Source organism: Rhineura floridana, chromosome 21 (genome assembly GCF_030035675.1).
Source record: "Rhineura floridana isolate rRhiFlo1 chromosome 21, rRhiFlo1.hap2, whole genome shotgun sequence".
Classification (NCBI taxonomy): domain Eukaryota; kingdom Metazoa; phylum Chordata; class Lepidosauria; order Squamata; family Rhineuridae; genus Rhineura; species Rhineura floridana.
Window position 1 is genome coordinate 5,689,608 of NC_084500.1, and position 18,527 is coordinate 5,708,134.

The 18,527-nt window shown below is 47.1% G+C and overlaps 1 protein-coding gene across 1 annotated transcript in view; it reads right to left on the minus strand.

Annotated features, from left to right (window-relative positions):
* Nucleotides 1-18,527, minus strand: part of MYBBP1A (MYB binding protein 1a) — an 81,894-nt gene continuing 63,367 nt past the window's right edge. Inside the window, exons 24-27 of the mRNA XM_061604594.1 lie at nucleotides 14,728-14,841; nucleotides 4,499-4,600; nucleotides 2,652-2,776; nucleotides 1-997 (exon numbers count right to left, since the gene is read on the minus strand). Coding sequence (XP_061460578.1) covers nucleotides 613-997; nucleotides 2,652-2,776; nucleotides 4,499-4,600; nucleotides 14,728-14,841 — 726 coding nt within the window. The 3' untranslated portion in view covers nucleotides 1-612. The remainder of the gene's footprint in view (nucleotides 998-2,651; nucleotides 2,777-4,498; nucleotides 4,601-14,727; nucleotides 14,842-18,527) is intronic.

Below are 18,527 nucleotides of genomic sequence, written 5' to 3' on the forward strand. Positions count from 1 at the left end.
ATTTTGTTTTTACATTTTTATCCGTGAGTTATAAAAACTGCATTCGTTCAACAATAAAGTAACTTTGCAAGCCTTATGTTATTTTTTTTTTAAAAAAAGGCCAGGCTATCTCTAATTTGAAGAGGGTCACCATAAATCTGAAAGTTTGTGGAAGATTCGGTTTAATCCACATCAAATAAAAGACACGGTTTCAATGTAAACACCAAATGCATTTGTGGCTCCTTAGAGTACCGCTTTTCCGCGCGCGTTTAGCTGAGGAAGCCAAACCCGTTTCCAGTTTCAAGGCTGGCAAACTCTGGAGCACAGCAGTTGCGTTGCAAGCAGGTGTAATGTATTACCAGTAGGAGTAGACTATAGTATGATTATAGTAGTATAGTTAAGTTGAATTCTTTCGGGTTTTTTTAAAATAAATTCTTTTTTAAAAAAAGATTTGATCCATACATTTGTGCTCAGCAACATGGATAATTTAAACCAAACAACGGTGCAAAAGATTTTCTCTGTACCAGCCTTCGCCCAACTGGGAGTTGTAGTCCGAAACATCTGGAGGGTGCACCAGGTGGGCGAAGGCTGCTCTACGCATCCCCATTCTCCAGAAGTCCCTCTCTTCACAAATTAGGCCTCCGCTGCCTTTTTTTGCTTCCGCCTCCTTTGCTGCCGCTTCAAATTGCCCTGCTGCGTGTGCGCCTCTTTGTTGCCCCCTGGTGGCCGCTTCTTTGCTGGAGGACCCTCCTTGGGCGCTTGGCCCTGCCCGCCCCCCCCTCGGTTCTTCCTCTTCCTTTTTTTCTTCTTCTTCCCCACAGGGGTGGCGCTGGCTCCAATGGCGCTGGCTTCTTTGCCGCTCCTCTCGGTGCCGTTCTCCTGGGCCTGGTTGGGCGGGGCCTTCTTGCGGTTTGTGCGTTTCTTGGTGGCCGGGAGGAAACCCTTTTTCTTCCGCTTTGGCGGCTCTGCTCCAGTTGGTTTCTCTGGCTGGGCTGAGGCTTTCTCCTTTGGCGGCCGCCTGCACAGCAAGAGAAGAGGAGGAGATATACGGATGGTCCAGGTTGATTACAAAAGGATAGTGTACAGAGAAGCAGGCTTGCTGGAGAAATCATGGGATAGCAAAGGGCCTCTGTGTGTGTGTGTGTTAAAGAGAGACAGATGAGGGAGGGGAGGGGGAAGAGGCGGGGAGAGGGGGGAATGGAGAAAGGGGGAGGGGAAGGAGAGGGAGAGGGAGGGAGAGGGCAGTGGGAAAGGGGGAGGGAGTGCATGGGAGCCACTTTATACCAAGTAAAACCTCTGGCTCCCTCCAGCCCAATATCACCTTCTCCAGGCTCCCCCAACCGGGGTGCCTCGAAATGTTTTGGGGTGCAACGCCCCTGACCACTGGCCACGCTGGCTGAAGCTGATGCGAGTTGGAGTTCAACAGCACCTGGGCATTCGCTCCTGCAAGGCGCAGCAATGGCCACCAGCGTGGAGGGCTTCAAAAGAGGCTCACACAAATCCACGGAGGAGAAGGCTTTCGCTGCTAGCCACGCTGGCTGTGCTCTGCCTCCACGGTCGGAGTCAGGATGCCTCTGGTTACCAGTTGCGGGAAACCGCAGGAGGGGGGAGTGCTTGTGTGCTCGGGTCCTGCTTGCAGGCTTCCCATCGGGGCACTTGGTTGGCCACTGTGAGAACAGGATGATGGACTAGATTGGCCACTGGCCTGATCCGGCAGTCAGGCTTCTTCTTTGGGGAAAACTAACCTGCCCGGACTGGCATCAGCTCTCAACCACAGAGAGCCCTCCTGCCTCACACTCTTTTCAGTGCGGCAGTGCCAGGGACCAAACCTGCAAGCCCCTGCATGTAAAACATCTGCTTCAATATGAAGCTACCTGAACACTGAGGGCCACACCAGACCTGACTAGCCTCTGGAAACTTTTTCTTTATTTACTAAAATGCAACTGTGGGTGACCAGGGGGAATTCTGGAATACGGGCGGCACCAGACGTTGCAGCCTTTCACCCCCCCCCACTCCTTATCCACATGACTATTATTACTTTTACACCCCACCATTCCTCTAAGGAGCTCAGTGTGGCGTTGGATCCAACATTAGTCCTCTGCAGAGTAACCCCATTGAAATTAACAGACATGACTAACTTAAGCCTCTTAATTCCAACGAGCAGGATTGGCACCGGATGCAACCCTAAATTTCTAGCCCACCTGATTGTTAGGGGTGAAGCTGGATGCAACCCACGGTTCCTCCCTTCTCCATGTTATCATCACAACGACCCTGTGAGGTAGTTTACGCTGAGAGACAGTGACTGGCCCGGGTTCACCCTCAGTGAGCTTCATGGCTGACTTGGGATTTGAACCCAGGTCTTTCACGTCCCTAGTCAAACATGGTATCCACTGCAGCTCTCCCGTTGGGGTCTCTCATGCAGCTTTTATATAGCCCAGGTGTGGAGAACCTGTGGCCCTCCAGATGTTGCTGAACTGCAACTCCCATCAGCCCCAGCAAGCATGGGCAACGGGCCTGGGATGATGGGAGTTGTAGTTCCTCAACATCTGGAGGGCCACAGTTTCCCCACACCTGATTTAGTTTAAAAACAAAAACACCAAGTATACACAAAAGGGCCGACCATATGATTAACGTGTCAGGTTTGGCCCCTGATCAGGATGCAAGGCACCTACGTGAAGCCCAGTAGCTTCATGGCGTTCCAGTAGATATCGTCGAGTCGTGCGGATTTCCCAAAGCCTCCATGCTGACTCAGCGCCTGGAGCACATCACCAAGCTCTGTCAGATCCACATTCAGCTTCTGAAGAAAAGGAGAGGAGAGCAGGGAAGTCCATAAGTCCAGATCGGCTGATATCCTGCAACCGAGGAAAACTGAAAAGGCTGCGCCCCCAAATAGATCTCACAAACAAACTGGAAAGTCACCTTATTTATACACTCGCAACGTGTGAGATCTACTACTGATCACACAAGGGAGAACTCAGGCTTTTAGTGAGTTTCTCCAGATGATTTATGCTTTTTAATTTTATTTATTTATTTGTTTATTGCACTTGTATACCGCCCCATAGCCGAAGCTCTTTGGGCGGTTTACAGCAAGCAAAAACATTAAAACAAATAAACAATTTAAAACACAATTTTAAAATTTAAAACAACATAAAAACAATTTTAAACAATGTTGTGGCATAAATTGTACATTGCCGAGAGGACTACATTAATAGGCAATTAATAATGTAAAGAAAAACCCCCAGTGTGCACTAGGGCCTGGGAGATCTGGTTCAAATCTCCACTCAGCCATGTAGCTCACTGGGTGACCCTAGGCCAGTCACCACCACTCCGCTTAGCCTACCTCACAGGATTGTTGCAGGGATAAAACAGATGGGGAGAGTTATGCATGCCACCTTGAGCTCCTCAGTGGAAAAGCAGGATATAAATGAGTAGTGTAAATAATACTGATGAAAACACAAAAATGAAGAAGGGTCACCTTGCGAAGAGATACCTACATAATAATACTTTAAAAAAAAAATCAACTGATGAACTGGAGCTGACATGCAGTTTTTCCAGAAGCCCAGAACAACACTTAGCATACGCAGAATGCATCACTGTTCGCTTTCAACTCATTGTTTCCTTCCCCCGCATCAAGTTCACTGCGAGAGAGAATATGAATGAATGATCTATTCATTGTTTGATTTCATCCATCCATCCAATGAATCAATCATTCAATGAGACGTTCTTGGGTGCCAGGCAACCGAGCAGTCAGATTTCACGGTCCGCAGGCAGATCTGAGTGCCCAACGCAAACAGCACAGTCCAAAGATGGATGGGTGGAATTTCAGAAGCAGCGCTTGGAGGGACCAGAGCCAGGTAAACAGAGTGTGACACAAGCCAGGCCAGGGGCTGAGTTCAGGTACTAGCTTGTGCCAGTCTCTGTTTACCTGCCTCTGGTCTCTCCGATGGCTCCTTCTGAAACTCAGCTCATCCACCTTTGGACCACGCTACTTGTGTTGGGCTCTCAGAACCCCCTATGGACCCTGAAAGTCAGTAGAATGTAACAGGGGCATAGCCAGGCCAGGTCTTCTCTGATGAGCTAAGCCGCTCCTCATTTAAGAGAAAGTCCTGGGGATTTATAGGCAGCGGTAGGCAGGGATTGGCCCTTGGGATCAGCTGACTGAATGCTCAGTCAGGTGGCAGGGCTGATACTATTTCCTAGGCAGTGCCCTTGCAGCACAGAGCGGAGTCTGCCAGCCTTGTGGTTGATGCAAAGCACTGGTGGCACAGGAGACAAGGTGGCAGGACATGGAACCGGGGTCAAGACCACTCCTGGCACAAACCTTCAAGCCACACCCAATGGATGGACAGAGTTAATTTTTCATATTCCCATCCAGCTCAAGACACACCTATCCTCAACTACAGAAGCCAGGTGGACTAACAGCCTAAAAGAAGTGTTCACCTTAGCAATTTGTGCGAGCTGAGAAACTCCAGACTCCTGGGTAAAAGTCAAAGCAGGCAGGTTGGAAAATGAGGTGTACCTGTTGGATCACCGTTTTGATGAGGTAGTTCAGTAGCTCCAGACATTTGATGATCTTTTCTTGGTCGACCTTGATCTTGATCTCACTCACTGTCTTCAAAGTCTGTAAAAAAGGGGGAAAGGTTACCACGAAAATCCTGTTAACACAAGGAGGGATCTCAAACATTCATTTTAATTACTGCCATTACTTTTCTCAGTGTCACTACTAAAGAGAAAACCAGGCACAGGATCAGAAAACTGCCACTCCAAAACATTAGCAGCGTTATAAAAAAACAACTTCCAGCCGTCTGCTCCTTGCAAAACCCTAGAAAAAGACGTCGGCGTTATTAAATGAGCCAGACCCATTATCCCATAAAACCTTTATTCATTAAAAAGTCAAGAAATTGCCTTCTGATGTAAGATCAAAATGTTAGCCCTTGAAAGGAAATTCATTACCAATTCTTTGTTCACATTTCTAAAAAAATCCTAATATTTTATTTGTTTATGAAAATTTATACATGCTGCTTGATTGTTTAAAAAAGCCTCTAAGCGGTTTACAAAAGACATGAAAATTATCAATAAAACAGCTAAAGGCAAATAATTAAAAACATTTTTAAAACAAATTAAAAACAGCAACAGACAAAACATTTTAAAAACACATCGGCATCTATGCATGTGGATAGGCTTGCCGAAACAAAAAAGTTTTAAGCAAGTGCCCAAAAGTATACAGCGAAGGTTCGTGCCTGATGTCAACAGGCAGGGAGTTCCAAAGAGAAGATGCTGCCACACTAAAAGAATGACTTCTTAGAAGTGGGGAATGAGTATTATGTGACACCGATAGCAATGCCTGTTCCACAGGTTGAAGTGCTTGAGTGGGCACATCCGGGGTAAGGCAGTCCTGCAAGTGATAAATGAAACGCTAACTCCTTTGCTGTTCCTTAATTCTAAGTGTCTGCCCATCTGTCTATCTCCAACTGACTCCTCAACCATTGTTCTGCACCTGGCTCCAGGTAGTGGACTTTGGGGTTCTAGTAAACAAACAAAGTAGATTCCACAAGTCTGGCCAGCACAAGACACGTGAAAAGTACCGTTAAGCACAGTAATGTTAAAAAGTAATGTTAAAAAGCATCCAACACAGGCACTCTCCTGGACCACCAGAATGCCTCACTCACTAAGGACCCCTTCCCTTCTTCAGAATGAGGCAGAGAGGAGGGAGGGCGCTGCTGCCGTCTTACTAATTCTCTGCCCTCCCCAATGCAATTGGCTGGTTTTGCCTAATGGGAGGGCCGGCCCTGCCATTGGCCTTCTCCAGACTTGTATTGTCCACTCTGCCTGACAGCGGCTCTGCACAATCTCAGGTGGAGGCTTTTCCCCACCAGCTGCTACCTGATTAATTTAACCAGAGACGCCAAGGCCTTTTGCATGCACAGCTGGTTCTGCCACTGAACTATGGTCTGTGTCCTAATCAAAAAATGCAGTGACGGTTTCTCGTTCTGCAGACTATCCCATTTTCCAGAGGAGGAGGGAAAAGACTTGGAAACAAAGAGGACATTTAAACAAAATAATAAAGAAAGCCATGCCCTGGCAACTGCTATGTCTCCCTGAAACCACCCGCATCATCTCCAGCTAGCCTCCCACAGTTAAATAAAAGGGTTGTTCTCTGGGAATCAGCTCAGCAAGGAGGCTCAATAGCACTGGACTGCACAACTGAGGCTCCATTTTGTCTCCAGGTTCAATTGCCTATGGACAGGGCAGGTCTCTATATGCACAGCCCTGATCCTCAACTTGGCTCGAGCATTTGTTGTTATTGTTATGTGCCTCCAAGTCGACTATGACTTATGGCGAGCCTATGAATCAGTGACCTCCAAGAGCATCTGTCATGAACCACCCTGTTCAGATCTTGTAAGTTCAGGTCTGTGGCTGCCTTTACGGAATCAATCCATCTCTTGTTTGGCCTTCCTCTTTTTCTACTTCCTTCTGTTTTTCCAAGCATTATTATCTTTTCTAATGAATCATGTCTTCACATGATGTGTCCAAAGTATGATAACCTCAGTTTCATCATTTTAGCTCCTAGTGATAGTTCTAACCCCCAATTATTTGTCTTTTTTGCAGTGCATGGTATGCACAAAGCTCTCCTCCAACACCACATTTCAAATGCATTGATTTTTCTCTTATCAGCTTTTGACTCGAGCGTAACGTGCAATAAATCAGGGCAAGTGCCAGACTGTAGTTTGCTCTGACCCAGAGATTTCATGGGGGCCGCAGAATTAAACATTTTTGAAATCTGCCCAGTGATGCTTTCCTTTATGTACATATCCATCTCTGCTTCGATCCCATATATCAGTGATTCTCAAACGGTGCACCGCAAGAGGTGACTAGCTGTGCCACGAATATTATGAAAGTATATTTTAAAAATAAGAAACCCATTTGTATACAGATTTATTACATCCATGATCAATTAATATATATTAATATATTTTTAATTTTGTACGCGAAGTGCGCCAGAAAATTTTTATATGTTTTACAGTGCGCCACGAACCTAAAGAGTTTGAGAACCACTGGTCTATATAGAGGAACTTCTGGCCCACCAGTCAGATTAGGCCTGGCAGAGGTCCTAATTTGGCATGCGAGGCAGTTTCGACATCAGGCGTGGGGCGTGTGAAGAGGCAGCTGAAAAGGAACGAACGGGAGCTTTTAAAGTTGTGCTCCAGATTGTTCCTTGGTAAGCAGGACTTGCATTTGGCACCTTTTAAACTTGGCACCAAATGCAATCTCTCGGCTGGGCTTGGTTCCATTTGCCAAAAGCAGGGCTTGCACTCGGTGCTGGATTTAAACTCAGCGCCGACAGCACGCCCTGTTTGCAGCAGGGATCTTCCTTGGGAGCTGGCTTGAGTTCAAGCCAGGCTGCAAAGAAAAAAAAAGTTCTTTTACAGGCCTGGTTTGAACTGGTCCTAATTGTTTCCTCTGAAGTTGGGTCACCTGACACCAGGGTGATGTCAGGTGATTAACAGGTGGGTGGCCTGGCCCACCTGTCAAAGTGGCCCGCAAGCAGCTGGGAGGTGGGAGCCCAGATCCCACCTCTAACATAGAGCATCCAAGATGACTCACAGCAGTAACAGCAAACTACCGGAGGAGGCCGACCCTGCCACGCCAAGCAGCAGAGCTGCATCCTTGGAAACAGTGCCAAAGTAGTTGAGCTACGAAGCATGGAGACCCCAATTCGAATCTCAGCTTTGCCATGAACTTAATACCCTCTCAATGTCAGTGTTCCCAGAGGGGGGCAGCCCCACACAGCGAAACCTAACAGGTGAAAAGAGGCAGATTTACTGAGGCCAGCTGTACAAAACCCCAATACATTCTGAACACACAGTTCTACAGTCAGGGGGATTTGTCTGCTGAAATCCCTTAAGTCAGTTTGCTCCAGAATGAGCCACTGAATGGGCAGAATCTTACAGTGGTAACCAAATCGACTCTAGTTTATAGAACTGGTATCAATACATTTGTCCCTGACTTGGCTGCCGCTCCGAATAACAATACCGGCCTAACTCACCAGATTGTTGTTAATTCTAAAGTGCCCTCAGCGCGCAAGGTAACTGAAAAAGTACAAGAGGCCTCTGCCTCGAGGAGCTTACAATATAAAGGTCGACACGGGGACAAGCGAGTAAAGAAAGGGCAAATGGAATAAAACGGGTAACGATGAGAACACTTTGAACTCTACGTATTTGCTACCATTAGAAGTATTTATTGTCAGTGGTACCTACACCAGTGTGGTGTAGTGGTTAAGGTGTTGGACTAGGACCTGGGAGACCAGGGTTCGAATCCCCACACAGCCATGAAGCTCGCTGGGTGACCTTGGGCCAGTCACTGCCTCTCAGCCTCAGAGGAAGGCAATGGAAAAACCCCTCTGAATACCGCTTACTATGAAAACCCTGTTCGTAGGGTCAACATAACTAGGGATCGACTTGAAGGCAATCCATCATCATCATCTTTCTTATTTTTATTTACTTGAATCAACCTTGAGAGAAAGGCAGCAAAATGCAAGCACTACTGAAGAGCCTTTATGTTTCTAACCCATCCCGCTCTGGTTATATGCAACAGACAACCGTTCTCTCCTGGAGAAAAACTAGCTAGCTAGAGACTAGCCTAAATTCCAAGCAACCTTTCTGCATCCACAGAGGGACCTTAGCCAAGCCACATTCCTTCTGGGGGCGCCCACGCTCCTCCCTGGGATCCCGAAGGAACAGCCTCAAAGATTCACGATGGGAGAAGCCCCCACCTCGCAGCCGTCCTGCACGGTCTAGAGCCTCCTGGTACGCCCCAGCGTTGCCATGGAAATGCTTCCTCTCTCCGGGCAGAGCAGGGTGCCCCGTATCATCCCTAGCAAATACATTATGGGCTGCCTCTGTTCTGCCAGAACGCAGAGGTAAATCTATGAGTCCAGCAGGTCTGTTCCAAAGCAGAGTGATATATCGGCAAGGTAGCCCCATCACCCTCTCCGTTAGCAGCCTTTGTGCCAAAAGAAAATCTGGCAGCAAAGATCTTTAAAAAAAATTAAAATAAAATAAATCTCTCCAACATCAGGATCCCAGACAAGTTCTGGATTGGCAAAAGCGAAGGTGCCTGGTACACGAGGAGTTCACGAAGGGAGCCCCTTTCCATGCACAATCCTCTCTGAACAGCCATGAATGCATTTTTTACAATATTATCCCTCCTTCCCCAAGCTCATACACACACACTTCTGTTTTTGCTACTAGGTTCAGCCTCAAGCCACCATAACATGTCACTCGCCATCTATTTATGCTTTTAATAACAGTGACAGATTTCAACATACAGGCCCTGCAGCAATTCTGCTGATTTAAGCAAGGATGTCGCAGCATTAATAAGGCAAAACCGAAGCTCCGTGTAAACAGAATGAGTAGCAACTGAGACAGTCAGTTTGCAGGATACGTTGCCTTTCCACAGCAAACTATGCTCAAAACAGCTCACAATGAAACATATACTTATCAAAACAGAACGTCAGATTTTGGGGAGGAAAACCTCCGGTTTGTTGCAAAACACATCGAGGTGCCATGCTTGCCGAAATCCATTTTTAAAAAACCAAACCTACGTACAAAGGCAACAAATTCAAGGGACTCAAATGTCAAGGGGAAGAGTTTATATTTGAGATGTTGCATTCAGAACTGAAAAGGGCAAACACGGGAATTTTTTTTAACAAATCTTTCATATCTGCAGTTCGTTTCATGCAGCTCAGGGCAATGACTGAGACATGGAGTTTTATTTTGAGAAGGCCCCAAGGCCAACACACACACACACATGGTGCTGAGGCAGGAGTGAGCAAAAGGCGGCTGGTGCATCACAAGCGGAACGGGTTAATTCCTGGTGGATCGCCTCGGGTACCAATGGGGAAAATCCCACCCTCTCCTCAAGGGCTGCCTACCCTTTGGGGAAAATGTTTGGAGGCTACAGTGGTGGGCTGGGGCAGAGCCGAGTGAGGTTCAAAGCTTGACCGTGGGTGAGATCGAAGTACTGGGGAGCCACAGCTGGAGGTGGTCCCACTGTGGAGATGGTGACACGCTTCAGTCTCACTTTGGGGTTCCGCAGCCCCCTTTTACCCACTCCCGGCGTCAGAGGAGCTGCCTGGGAGGGGAGTGCTGAGAGAAGGTGGGGCCGTGGAGGTGGGGAGGGCTTCCCTGGAGAAACCTGCGGGCTGGATATGAGGTCCTGGGGGCCAGATACGGCCAAGAGTGCCAACAGTTCCCGGCCCTGATTGGGGCCCCATCCGCACCATACATTTAAAGCACCATCATACCACTTTAAACAGTCATGGCTTCCCCCAAGGAATCCTGGGAACTGTAGTTTGTTAAGGGCACTGAGAATTGTTAGGAGGCCCCAATTCCACTGCTTATGAAGCTACAGTTCCCAGAGTTCCCTGGGAAAAGGAGCTGATCATTGGTTGATGGGATTCCCTCTGGTAAGCAGCAGGGGGGGCAGCTGATGCCAAAGGCTCCCCACACCTAGCCTGGATGGATCTTTGGTGCAACCCAGCAAGGGTCTCCTTATGTTCTTATTGTTGAAAGCACAACAGCAGAGATCATTCAGTGTGTCACTTAAGGATTAATTCGAGCAAAAGGGGATGAGAGGAGCTGTTGCTTAGCAACCAGGCAGAGTGGCATGATCTTTAGTGAGGCAGCATGGGTGCTCTGACTGGCTGTGTAGTTCTGAGGGAGTTTTCCCTCTGTATGGTTAATTGAATGTCTTCCTACTCTGTACAAGACCTGGCCTAAGAAAGACAAAACCTTTGTCTTCCTGTCTCCTCAAATTTTACACAGTTTTTTGTTCAGTTTGCTCAGTGAAGTGTTATCAGGACTTTTCTCTCCGGACTCCGGCTGCGCTATTTATGGGACTTTGCTAGCACTTATTAGACATAGTAGTAAGGACTAGAACCTCCATATACAGGGGCAGTCCACCTCTGACAACATGCAACAGAGGAAGGCTATTGCCTTCACACCCTGTTAGTGGGCTTTAAAGAAGCACCTGACCGGCCACTATGTGAAACAGGACTCTGAGCTGGGTAGCCTTCTGGTCTGATCCATCAGGGCCGCTCTTAGGCTCTTCAGTGGGATTCGGCCGGAGGGCCATTTTGATAGGTGGCTGGGGCTGCCCACTTGACAATATCCTCAACGCTCAGGTAAAAGATAAGAGAAGTGCTGGCTGCTCTTTGACAGTTACCGCAGTGCTGATACAGTGTTAAGGTCGGTGACCAGCCTTTGCTTGCTCTTTCCTGTCAAAAGAGCAGTCAGAGGCTTATCTCTTATCCCAACGCTGTATCAGTGCTGGGCTGCTTAGCGCTAAGATCTCTGACCACAGATCTCCGTACCTGATGTCATATCACGTCAAGAGACTGACCGGTGGGTGTGGATCGGTCAAATTGGCCTGAGGAAGCCACATTCAGAGGCCTGGGGCGCCTAATTAGACCCAATGCTCGCCCACTGCTGTTTTCCAGTAAAAATGCACACACTTAGGATTACTGAAATCTCATAGCTATACCCAAATTATTCAGAGATCCAGAGTATGGACCTTTTCTTTGCAAATGTGGGTCATATTGGTAGTCCACGGGGATCCAAATTAAAAAGGAAAAAGTAGATCATAGAAGTAGATCAGAGGGCTAAATTTAACCCCTCTGGGCATATTTTCAAAAGCTTCACCCTCTACCAACAAGGTGGGCTAGAAACTTACGGCTGCATCCAACGTCGGCCCTATTCAGAGTAGACACACTGAAATCAATAGACCTAAGTTAGCAATGAGAGAGCCAGTGTGGCATAGTGGTTAAGGTGTTGGACTATGACCTGGGAGACCAGGGTTCGAATCCCCACAGAGCCATGAAGCTCACTGGGTGACCTTGGGCCAGTCACTGCCTCTCAGCCTCAGAGGAAACAACCTCTGAATACCGCTTTGGTCGCCACAAGTCACGATTGACTTGAAGGCAGTCCACTTCCGTTTCCATTTCAAGTTAGCAATGTCCATAAATTCCAACTGAGAAGGACCGATACTGGCTACAACCCACACTTTCCAAATTCTGAAACCAAATTTGGCGCCAAGACACAGAAGACAAGCTTCCTGGTGATCCACTTGCGTGGTATTCTTAGCATGGCTGAGGACCTAAACCACAGCTGACTCCATAAACAGCCCAACCATAGAATCATAGAATAGTAGAGTTGGAAGGGGCCTATAACGCCATCGAGTCCAACCCCTGCTCAGGGCAGGAATCTGCACCTTGTAAGATGCAGCAGAAGGCACAGGCTTTTCAGTGTGCAGCTGGACACAAAATGTGGAGCTGTAAAGCAGATAATAATAAAGATAGGGGGAGGAATTGTTGGGGCTGGTGGGAGTTGTCGTTCAGCAACATCTGGAGGACCAAAGGTTCCCCACACCTGCTACAGATGCTTGCTGGAAGCTTTGTTTTTATTTCATTAAATATCTGTCTCTGGAAACAGACATACAATTTTAAATGTCTTGGATGATTTCATCTGTGCTTTAACAATAATTATTGAACGTTTATTTCTGGGGAGGGGAGGGGTTAATAGTTTTGTGGATTTTAGCAACCAATTGTGAAATCTGCAATGTTCTTATGTACCTCGCTGACAGAGTTCTTTGATGGAGTGATTTATAAATCTTTGTAAATAAATAGATAAGCATCCTGCTCCAACTGACAGCTGCCCTGGAACTCTGGAAGCAAGCAAGAGTGAAAGGGATACTCTGCTTCCATTCACTAAGAGTGACTGGACTGTGTGTGCTTGGGGGAAGGGCTGTAGCTGAGTGGTTAGAGCCTCTGCCTTCCATGCAGAAGGTCCCAGGTTTAGTCCCCAATGGCATCTCCAGGTAGCGCTGGGAGAGGCTCCCTGCCTGAAGCTGCCAGTCAGTGTAGGCAATACTGAGCTAGATGGACCAATGGTGTGAGTCAGTATAAGACACTTCTTCTGTTTCTATTATTACAATCTGTTGTAAGCCATCTTGATTGAAAGTCAGGACATAAACCCTGGACAGCCTCTGCTGCCAGTCAGGGTAGACGATACTGAAGTAGGTGGACCAGTGGTTCTGGCTCATTATAAAGACGGTTCCTATGTCCCTATATGCCTAACTGCACTGGGAGAGGAGTGTTGCCCTCCAGCCCTGCTCCTGGGCTTTCTAGAGCCATCTGGCTGGCCACAGCAGAACACAGGATGCAGGATCAGATGGACCCTTTGCATGATCCATCAATCGGAGATGTTCTTCAGAAAAGAGGATTGGAAGGAAAGGTTGGTCTTTTGAGCTATTAGGATGGCTAAATGGAACTTCCATGTTCAGAGGCAGTCTATCGCTGAACACCTGGTGCTGGGGACAGGTAACTGGGGGATGCCAATGCCTTTGTGCCTTGCTTGAAAGGCATCTGGTTGGTCATGGTGGGGAACAGGGCATCAGATCTCTGGTCTGATCTAAGAGGGTTGTTGTTGGGGGTTTGCAGTGAGCGTGGGGAAAACTATAGCTGAGGGAGGCCGTAGCTCAGTAACAGAGCATTGGCCTTACATGCAAAAGGTCCCGGGTTCAATCCCCAGTGGCATCTCCAGGTAGGATTTATTTATTATTTAATTTGTATTCCGCCCTTTCTCCCAGCAGGAGCCCAGGGCGGCAAACAAAAGCACTAAAAGCACTTTAAAACATCATAAAAACAGACCTTAATATACATTAAAACAAAACAACTTTAAAAACATTTTTTTTAAAAAAGTTAAAAAACATATTGTTTAAAAATAATTTTAAAAAGGGTTTAAAAATGTATTAAAAAGCAATTCCAACACAGAAGCAGACTGGGATAAGGTCTCTACTTAAAAGGCTTGTTGAAAGAGGAAGGTCTTCAATAGGCGCCAAAAAGATAACAGAGATGGCGCCTGTCTAATATTTAAGGGGAGGGAGTTCCACAGGGTAGGTGCTGCCACACTAACCTATGTTGTGCAGAACAGACCTCCTGATAAGATGGTATCTGCAGGAGGCCCTCACCTGCAAAGCGCAGTGATCAGCTGGGTATATAAGGGGTAAGATGGTCTTTCAGGTATCCTGGTTCCAAGCTGTATTGTACACCAAAACTAGGACCTTGAACTTGGCCCAGTAGCAAATGGGCAGCCAGTGCAATTCTTTCGGCAGTGGGGTGACATGTTGGCAATACCCTGCCCCAGTGAACAATTACGCCGCTGCATTTTGCACCAGCTGCAGCTTCTGGACCAACCTCAAGGGCAGCCCCACATAGAGTGCATTACAGTAATCAAGCCTGGAGATTACCAGTGCATGGACAACAGTGGTCAGGCTATCTCAGTCCAGAAACTGCTGGGAGAGACCCCTGCCTGAAGCCCTGGAGAGCCTCTGCTGCCAGTCAGTGTAGACAATACTGAGCTAGATGGACCAATGGTGTAAATCAGTATAAGACAGTTTCTTCTGTTTCTATTACGACAATCTATGCCATCTTGAGGGTCGTTTGATTGAAAGTCAGGATATAAATCTTCCATATATAAAGAACTACATTGCATATACATTGGATAAATATTTAAATTGGTATTTAATCGTCTAATCTCCCCATTTGGCTCACGCATCTGCATTCCAATTAGTACAAGCTGCCTGCCTACGCACCAGATCATACCCTCAAGACAGCGACAGGGGCAAAAGCATGACGTTTTATCTGAACAACTTAAAACCTTGTTTTACGATCAGAATGGAAGATCTCACCTCTGTGACCTGGCTGATGCTCTCCCGAATCAGGGCCTCCCATTCATTTTCAGATAGTGAGAGCTTGAAATCTCGGGTCTGCAGAGCTTTCTGAAGGAGGACACATGCCTGGGCCTGAAACGTGAAAGGGAGGGAGAAGGCAGGTGAACTTCTAACAAAGAACGATCAAGGGGATGGAGCAACTCCCCTATGAGGAAAGGTCACGGCATTTGGGGCTCTTTAGTGTACAGAAAAGGCGAATCACAGGCGGCCTGATAGAAGTGTATAAAATTATGCACGGCAAGGAGAAAATGGATAAAGAACAGCTTTTCTCCCTCTCATAACCAGGGCTGTGGAGTTGGAAGCAATTTTGGGTGGAGTCGGTAGAAATTTTTAAAAATATAAATTCAAAATGTCAAAGAAGCATCCCATGAGGTCAGCTGTATTTGAGCATTTCACCATAACTCAGGATGGAAAACATTTTGTGTGTCAGTGCATGACACAGGACCCAGATGAAGACAAATGCTGTGATGCCAAGATCAGCGCATATTCAGGCAGCGATAAAAATGCTCCTACGAGAGCTTCCGATTTAAAAAGACATTTACATTGCTTTCCAGGGCTGTGGAGTTGGAAGCAATTTTGGGTGGAGTTGGAGTCGGACAGTAGAAAAATAGAGGAGTCGGAGTCGAAGGTTTGGTGTACCGACTCCACAGCCCTGCTCATAACGCTAGAACTGGTGGACAATGAAGCTGAATGTTTGAAGATTCAGAACAGACAAAGGAAAGGACTTCTTCACACAACGCAGAGTTAAACTACAGGATTTCCTCCCATAAAGGCAGCAATGGCCACCCACTTGGATGGATTCATGGAGGAAAAGGCTATCGGGGGCTACTAGCCATGATGGCTCGGCTCAGCCTCCATTGGTAGAGGCAGAATGCATCCAAATAGCAGTTGGCGTAAACCGCAGGAGGGGAGAGCGCTCTTTGCACTCAGGTCCTGCTTGCAGGCTTTCCGTGGTCAACAGGTTGGCCATTGTGAGAACAGGATGCTGGACTAGATGGGCCACTAGCCTGACCCAGCAGTCTCTTATGTTCTAATGGTCAAGAAATTTGCACATTAAGCACTGAACTTCAAAAGCAACAAGATTCGGGTCAAAAAATATGATCCTTCTGCATCTGCATTCCAATGTTTCATCAGCATAGCAGGACAAACCTTGAATGTTCCTGCTTAGACTTTTGACAGCTGGAAAAAAAGTGGAGCAACCAACACAAGCAACAGATTGGGCCAGTTTTCCTATAAGGGAAAGCAGGCTGTCAGCGAGAAAGCAGACAGACATCTTTCACTCTATAGTTGCATTCAGATGTCAAAATAAACCATAGTTTATTGTGACATGACAAGTCTGGTCTCGCAGGCTCATGCACTCTCCTCTGGCACAGCTGCAAGGAGACATTCAGAAGCTTCAGCTTCCTTTCTTCTTAACCACAGCTTGTCAAACCCTTGATTAATGTCAACTATGGTTTGTCTGGAATAAACCAAACCATTGTTTATGAAGCTGGATTGTTTCAACAAACCAGAGTTAAGAATAACCACAGATTGGGATTTTGATGAAGTGCTTAAACTGGTTGACTAAAATGAGAAGTGGAAGCTGTAGCTGTACCAAAACAGGAAAAGGGGTATGAGCTCTGGGACTGCCTAACTTCATTCCTGTCACAATAAACCATATAGCTGAATGCAGCCCGTCTCATAATACTAGAATTTGGGGTTGCCCTCAATACAATTTACAGGCAGTAGATTCAGGACAGACAAAAGGAAACATTTCATCAGACAGCATGCCGATTAATTTATAGCATTTGCTGCCACAACATCAGGCCACAGTCACGGGCTTAGATGGCTTTCAAAGGGGGCTAAGCATATTTACTAAAGAAAGGTAGTGGGCATGGCTAACAGGCCCTGACAGGCTTCATCATCTTCCAGTTCCAATGTAGTCCTTTCCGCAATTTCGATGCATGCCTAGGGAAATCAATTTGTTTTTAGGCCAGCTTCTGAGGGCTGCACTGAACCCGAGCCTGGAGTCAAAATTCACTCAAAGCCCCATTAGTCAATCTGTGCATTAAAAGCACTCAACACAAAGGAACGCCGGCGGCGCTTTCCGAATAAAAGCATCAATTGCATTTTCACAGTTCACATGTTATCCCTTGATGCTGCTCAGAGAGCATCCCAAGCAGCTGATAGGATAATGAAAATTATTATGATAATCAACAGCAAGCAAACAAATGACAATAGTAATAGACCGGTGACTGGGTGATGGTGGTAAAACAGACGTCAGGATCCAGAATAATTAAAGTGCTAAGAGATGATGCAAAAAAAGTCAGCCTCTCTTTGCAGCAGAGATGGAGAACCTTTGGACTTCCAGATATTGTTGGACTCCCAACTCCAGCCCAGGCAGTGGTGGCTAATGCACTTCCCTTTCATGCTCATTGGCTCATAGGATGCTGGAGACAATTCCCCAAAAGGTAAGGGTCTGAGACCCTCCCCCCAAGACCCTGGATGAATGCAGCCTTGAAGAGTCCGAAGAGGGAACCTCTCAGAAAAAGTGGGCATCTGCTACCCCACCCACCCCCACAGCCTTTAATAGCTTGCATCTTGGAAGCACGACGATACAGAAAGATTAGCTTGTTCAGTCGGGTTCCTACACTCTGTGCTTACATAAACGACACAAGCACAGCCCTGCAACACAGAGACACTTTAACAGCATTTTGCTTCTTTCTATCTTAGAACAACTGAGAAATTAAGCCAGCAGGAGAAGGAAGATTAGGAAAGTTTGGAAGCGCTTCAGCGGCCCCAAATTTATCTCATCAGCTAATAGCAAACTCTATTGCCCACTGTCTGAGAAAGCCCAGTATTCGCCAACCCGGTGCCCCCCAGATGGCTTTGGATTACAATCCCCATCAGCTCAAGGGCAGGGAATCACCAGATTGATGGGCGTTGTCGACCAAAACAATCTGGAAGGCACCGGGCTGGCGAAGTCTGACATGCCCCAGTGCATCAGAACTGGACACTTTTACGCGTGCAACTCCTCTGCGGGAGCCGCCGTTTTATTTTGGATTTTAAATCTGTAGCTGAGGCAGAAGCCAATTGCAGGATGTGCAACCTGCTGACAAACAAGAATGCAGACGGAGTTGAGACAGGCCAAAAATAAGAGAGGGAAGTCAGTCAGCCCTTACGCCTTGTGGCCCCCAAAGAGGTCCCTGGACTTTTATTTTGCTCCCAGAACTGGGGTGAGGGGAGTGGTGAAGTGTGTTAAGAGGCTCCAATCTGCCATGAACTTGTGAAATGGTCTTTGTTTGCAGTACCAGAACTGAGCTCGCAGTCAGAGCCGGCCGTACCACTAGACAGTCAGGCGAGTCATGCAGCTGTCCCGAACCCCATCAGCTTTGCACTGGAAGATGCCGTCTCATTGGTATACAATTGTAAAATTTCAGTGTTGGAAAGTGATCCTGGAAGTCATCTAGCCTGACCCCTGCAGGATGCATCTACAGCATGTCTGGCCAATGGCCAGCTAGCCTCTGCTGAAGTGAAAGAGCCCAGCATCTCCCAAGGCAACCTGTCTCACTGTCAAAACAGCACACGGCATTACAAAGCTTCTCCGAACCTTCAGCCAGAATCTGATTCCTTCCAATTTCCACACGTTGGTTCAAAGTCCCTCCAGAGCAATAGAGAACAGGTCTGCTTCATCTTCCACCCTTCAGGTATTTGGAAACAGTAATAATGTATTTCCCTATAGCTGCTGCAGGTTGCATCCACCATCAGTCATGCTCAGA